General features: G+C 49.0%; 1 protein-coding gene across 1 annotated transcript; it reads left to right on the top strand.

Annotated features, from left to right (window-relative positions):
* Positions 1-937: 937 nt before the first annotated feature.
* CYTL1 (cytokine like 1) lies at positions 938-5,875 on the top strand. The gene is made up of 4 exons (XM_010975338.3): positions 938-1,134; positions 3,715-3,759; positions 3,891-4,019; positions 5,282-5,875. Exons 1-4 carry the CDS (start codon positions 985-987, stop codon positions 5,363-5,365), a joined length of 408 nt encoding a protein of 135 aa, XP_010973640.1. The 5' UTR covers positions 938-984; the 3' UTR covers positions 5,366-5,875.
* Positions 5,876-6,261: the final 386 nt, after the last annotated feature.

Below are 6,261 nucleotides of genomic sequence, written 5' to 3'. Positions count from 1 at the left end.
ACCTTGGAGAAGTTGCTGCAACTCGTGAGCCTCAATTTTCCCACCGGAAAAATGGGGCTGTTTTCTGCGACACCTGCCTCACAGGGACACTTGTAGGAAAGGAGGTAGTGACGTTAACTCAGACTGTGATAATAGCTCAGTGTCTTTCACTCCTCACTGTGCTCTTATCACCCCCACTTCACAGATAAGGAGAGGAAGGAAAGAGCTGAGGAACTTGTCCAAGTTCATTGAAGAACTGAGTAACCATGCAAGCGTCTAAGGGGAGAGCTTCCTCCTATAACTGGGACCCACTGTCCTGTAAATACAGAGCAGCGTCCCTCAAAGAGATGCCCATTTGGAGAACTAGCCCTTCCTGTGGGTCTGCTCTGTACCAAAGCCTGTGCTGGGAGTTTGAAGTGGACTAGCGTGGGGGGCGATCCCACTTCCCCCCTCCACGGGCGCTGGCTCAAGCCTGTCTTCCAGGTGCAAAGGCACAGCTGCTCAGAGGGTAAGTGACTGCCCAGAGTTCCCCTCACTGGTCAGGGGTGGGTGGACACTGATCTCCAGGCTGCCTGACCCCAATCACTTCCGGTCCTTCTCCCTCCCCCAACTCTGCTCCAGAAGATCAGCCAGTCTTTACAAAACAGTCCCCATTCCAACTGAAGGGGCTGACTGCCCACCCCTCCCCTCTGACCGAACCTCCCACTCGCCCCTCTGCCAGCTCTGCCACTCCAGGAAGAGCCCCTGCCGAGACAGAAAGCGCTATTGCAAGTTGTGAGAGAGGAGGGCCTCGCTGCCCTGCCAGGTGTCCCTCACCCACCCCCCAGGCGGCCCCCCCTCAACAAGGGGGGCTTTCAGGTCTGAAAGGCTCCAGTGTCCCCAGCCAGGTGGGCGTGCTCTTGGCCTTGGCGGGGCCCCACAGGAAACGGAGGCGTGGAGGACCACCCCCAAGCTGCTGCTTAAAGGGCGACTGGCATTGGGCTGCAGTCAGGCCACCTTTGCACCATGCCGCCCCAGCTGCTCCCCCTGCTGCTGCTGCTCCTGGCCGGCCCCCCTGCCGCGCGGCCGGCTCCCCCGACCTGCTACTCCAGGATGCTGGCCCTGAGCAGGGAGATCACCGCCGACTTCCAGAGCCTGCAGGCCACCGAGCCCTCGGTGAGTGCCCTTGGATCCCCCAGAGGCCCGAAGCCCGAGGCCCGAGGCCCGGGAGGCCTGTGCAGACCCAGCTCTCGAAACTTGCCTTTGGACCAGAAGGAAAAAAGCGCTAGTTTTCTTTTCTGGTCAATGTTAATTTCAGGGGTATCTGTGCTTTATTCCATCCTTTGGAATACTATGCCAATGGTTTGCACTTCCTTTGAAACACAAGGAAAATATGGTCAAAGACATCACAGTTTTTGTTTATAACTAGCTAGCAGATATCAGATTATTTGTTGTAAAATGTAAAAAAAAAAAAAAAAAAAAGAGAGAGAGGGAGAGAGTCTACATAGAGTCTACAAAGAACAAAGAATTAAGCTTTTTTTAGTCTCTTCACTAGCCAGCACACGCTAAGGGGGTGACGCCTAGAACAGGCCCCACCCCTTACTTGCTTAGGACCCTGGCCAAATTATCCAGCCCCGAATCTGAGCATCCTCAGCTCTGAGAGGGGATGGCTGAGCCCCTTCACCCTCTTCAGGCGGCTGGAGAGTCGAAGGCTGGGTGCAGACACACCCCGCTCAGCAGAGCCCGCGCAGGGGAGACCCCACTGTGTTCTCACCATTGTGTTAAGAAGGAGACCCAGGGGCTGGGAGTGGGGAGTCCCAGAGCAACCACCCAGGACCAGAATCCGGCCTCCTGGCTGCTTATCCAGGGTAGAAACAAAATGAATTAAACTTAAAAGCTCCAGCAAAATTTAAGTGTCTTTCCCCGCTTGGGAGCACTTTAAATAAAATGCACGGTTCCCAGACGTCCCAGGCTCATGATGCCCTAACAGTGCCTTTGTATTTTCTCTTTTAAAGTTAAATAATGGGTATTTTTTTCAAATTATGAAAGTCATATACTTTGCAAATGGTTGGAAAAGGCACAAAAGACAAAGAAGAAAATAAATATTACTGCAAGCCTACCACCTAGAGGTGGCTGCGTCTATCACACGCCGGAGGCCGGAATTTCCGCTCTCTGTGCGGGCTGATCGTGTGCGTGCGTGCGTGCATGTGTGCATGTGTAGACAGACTGGGTCAGACAGCGCAGCGGTTTTGTGATTTGTGTTTTAATGACACCGTCAAATAAATTAATCTTCTTTTGTAACAACGCTTGGTTGTACCGTTGCACTCTGATTTATCCACAGATTCCTTGCTATTGAATACGTAGAGCCATCACCTTTTTTAAAAAATATGTTTTTAAAGCTGAAAAAAACGCATAAGCTCAGAACTGCAGGGCTGGAAGGAAGTGGAGAGATTCTGTGTTCTAACTCTCTGATCTCACCCCTGGGACACCGAGTCCCAAAGAGGAGGGAGACCTACTCCAGGTCACACAGGGAATTTCTGGTCTGGTAGGACCAGAATCTGGGTCTTCTGGCCTTCAGGCCAGCATAGAAGCAAAAGTGAAGTGTAGTAACATAAAAGTATACACATATATACGCTTGTATATTACTATACACTGTATATTGCTGTGTCTAGATTACAGCTATCGGACCGTTTAAACACACACATAGATGCATATATAGATATAGGTAGGTGTCTATATAGGAGTGTGTGTCATAAATATATATATATATATAACTGTTCCCTAACTTATAGTAAATGATAAAATGATTGCATTCTAAAAGTCAAATTCTAGTTTTCTGGGGGCAGCCATTACGGAAAACAGTGTGGAGTTTCCTTAAAAAACTGAAAATAGACTTACCCTATGATCCAGCAATCCCACTCCTGGGCGTGTATCTAGAGGAAACTCTAATTCTAAAAGATACACACACCCCAGTGTTATTTAGCAGTACTAGTTACAATAGCCAAGATGTGGAAGCTACCTAAATGTCCTCGACAGATGACTAGGTAAAGAAGTTGTGGTATTTATACCCCCCCCATATATATAGGAATACTACCCAGCCATGAAAAAGAATAATGCCATTGGCAGCAACATGAATGGACCTAGAAATTATCATACTGAGTGAAGTAAGTCAGACAGAGAAAGACAAATACCATATGATATCACTTATCTGTGTAATCTTAAAAAAAAAGACACAAATAAACCTTTACAAAACAGAGACGGAATCACAAACATAGAAAACAGACTTATGGTTATCAGGGAGGAGTGGGGAGGGATAAATTGGGAGCTTGAGATTTGCAGATACACACTACTATATATAAAACAGATAAACAACAAGGACCTACTGTACAGCACAGGGAACTATATTCAGTATCTTGTAATGGCCTATAATGAAAAACAATATTAAAAGGAATATATATGTGCATAAATGAATCACTGTACTGTACACCAGAAATTAATACAACATTATAAATCAACTATACTTCAACTAAAAAAAAAGAAAAACTCTTTAAAACTAAAAGTCAAATTCTAGAAGAGCAGTTTGCCTTGAAGGACTGTGGCATGAGCTATAAGAAAGTACCGTGCGTGTCGGCATCAAGGAGGGCCCCGGGGATCTGGGGCTGGTCTGGCAGCTGATGGGTTGGCAGGGAGCCTTCTATGACCAGGTGGAGGATGTGTCCCTGTGGGCGTCAAGGCAACCTGTATCCCTTTCTGCAGGAGCCATGTGTGAGATACCTGCCCAGACTGTACCTGGATATACACGTAAGAGGGGCCTGCCTGCCTGCCTGGGGGAGGCATGGGGGTGGGGAGAGATCCTGTGCAGAAGGACCAGGAGTCCTCAGACCCGGCTACAGACTTCTCCTGTGAGACCCCTCCCTGTCGTCCATTCCTAGAATTACTGTGTGCTGGCCAAGCTGCGGGACTTTGCGGCATCGCCCCAGTGTTGGAAAGTGACCCAAGTGGATGCCCTGAAGGAGAAAGTGAGGAAACTATACACCATCATGAACTCGTTCTGCAGGAGAGTAAGTGCCACCAATGAAAATTCTTTTTCTACTTGTTATCAGCCAAGACTTTAAGAGAAGGGTTAGGAGAAGAGGGGGACGTGGAGGAGGAAGAGAAGTAGTCATGGGCTGCTTCCAGTTCACAGAGCCCTTCCTCAACCCTGTTGGCCTTGGTAAGGGATGGGGACTCGGGACAAGGCTCCTCACCAACACCAGCTCCACGTTGCCTGGGGACAACCCCCAGCACCACATGCCAACCATACAGGACAGACTCAGCCGGGAGCCAAATAGGGTGGGGACATGGGGAGAGGGCTGTGGAATTCTGAGAACCCCCGGAGGCCCAGAGTCAAGAAGACTTCCTGGGAGGTGGTTTCGTGCACTCTGTGATGGGAGGGTTCTGGCAGGAGAGGGGAAGAGACAGGAAGCGTAGAGAATCAGCGCTAGTTAAGATGGAGAAAGTAGTCATGTGGTCCTGGGGGCACAGGCTTCAGCATCACGCAGAGCTGAGCTCCTGTCTTCATCTCCCAGCTTCCCACGTTGTGAGCGTCCCCTCAGCTCTCTGAGCCAGTTTCCACTTCGTGAATAGTGCCCATCTCATGAGGCCATTGGAAGATACTACAGTTACTCCCTGACCGTGTGTGCGGTGGGCACTGTAGTAGCTCCCTTGGTCCTAAGTACCCTGGCAAGGTGACCACATAGAATTCCTAGAACCAGGCCTAGCCCAGGACACTTTAAGAAGTAGCTATTAAGCTTTTTAGTTTTAATTTTTATTAAGATTTCTTTGTCACTATGCATCAAAGATTAGACATGCCTTTCCTCCCACACCCACTTCCCTCCTCATTCCCCTCTCCCCTTGGTCGTGATGGGGAGGCAGGAAGAAAATACAGTTGGAAGTATGGTACAGTCTGAGCAGTGCTGTTATTGACGCTGAAGCGTCTGAAGGTGAGATCGAGTGCTGTCCCTCATGGTACCCCCAGTGCCCGGCCCAGGGTTGCTCCTCAGTAATTGAAGCTTGTTTATTCAGTGACTTCCTCACCCATCTATCTATCTACCCATCTGGTCGACCAGTGTATGCGTGAATTCAGTAATAAAAGGATATGTGAGATTCTACAGGAAGTTGAAGAAAGATGTGACCAGCTCTCCTTGGGGGATGAGTGATGGGAAGGTTTCCCACAAAGGGGAACAACTGAGCAGTCTTTGAGGATAACCAGGAGTTCTACAATTGTGCGTGGGCTCTGTGGCCACCTTCAGTGACATTCCTGCTCATTGCATATCTTTTCCAGGATCTGGTGTTCCTGTCGGATGACTGCAATGCCTTGGAATACCCAATCCTAGTGACGGCGGGCCTGCCAGGTCATCAGAGCTAAGGCAGCTCAGACCAGAGAGAGAACCCAAGGGGGCCGAAGTTATGTCAGCTGCCCAGACACAGTGGGCCAAGGCCACGGCCCCCTCGAGTCTCCCTGAGGTTGTTACGTGTCTCTCCACCTTTTGGGAAGCAGGGCTTGTGCTCCTACCCTGGAACCGATTTTGAACATAGTTAGAAGCCTTGCTTTTCACCCACCTTGGTTTTGTCTCGCCAGGGTGGTTAGATACACAGGTACGTGTATTTGGTCACTAAGAAGGAAAGGGCTGACCAGCTTCTCTTTGCTTCTCTTTGATGAACAACTAGCTTGAGAACAAGCAAAACAGAACGTTTGTAGTATGACTTTAATGGAGTAGTGGTACCATTTTTCTTTCTTGATAGAAACCTGCTTACATTTAACCAAGTTTCTATTTTATACCCCACTACAAATTTTTCTTACAGTTATCTTTCATTTTTAAAGAAATTTCACTGCCTGTAAGATGTATTTGCAAGGTTCGTAATTACATAGTGCTAACGGAACCACTCTTTCATTGAAAGATCAAATAAAGACTATCTTGACAGTGAGAAACACGTGTCCTGCTGAATTGGTCCAAGGTGGACGGCGGGGTGCTTCCTGCATGCCGTCTGCAAGTTGCTGCTTTCAGCAAGATGCACCTTTCTCCCTCTGTCCATCAAGCAGGGGTGTTTCTGGGTCTGCTTCAGTCGCCCTGTGTGAATGTCTGTCCTTGAAGTATTAGGAGAAGCTCCGATTTGTGTTTGGGGACAGGCTGTACGCACGGCAGCCTAGTACCTGACACTTAACACAAACAGCAGTCCCCTGAGTCCTCACGACAGCCCTAGGAATGGACGTCATAGGCGGCTGAGGCTCACGTAGACTAGGTAACTAGCCTCAGGTCACCA

The sequence above is a fragment of the Camelus dromedarius genome, chromosome 1, assembly GCF_036321535.1.
Source record: "Camelus dromedarius isolate mCamDro1 chromosome 1, mCamDro1.pat, whole genome shotgun sequence".
NCBI lineage: Eukaryota > Metazoa > Chordata > Mammalia > Artiodactyla > Camelidae > Camelus > Camelus dromedarius.
The sequence above is the reverse complement of the archived record's forward strand: the minus strand, read 5'-3'. Positions and strand labels throughout refer to the sequence as shown.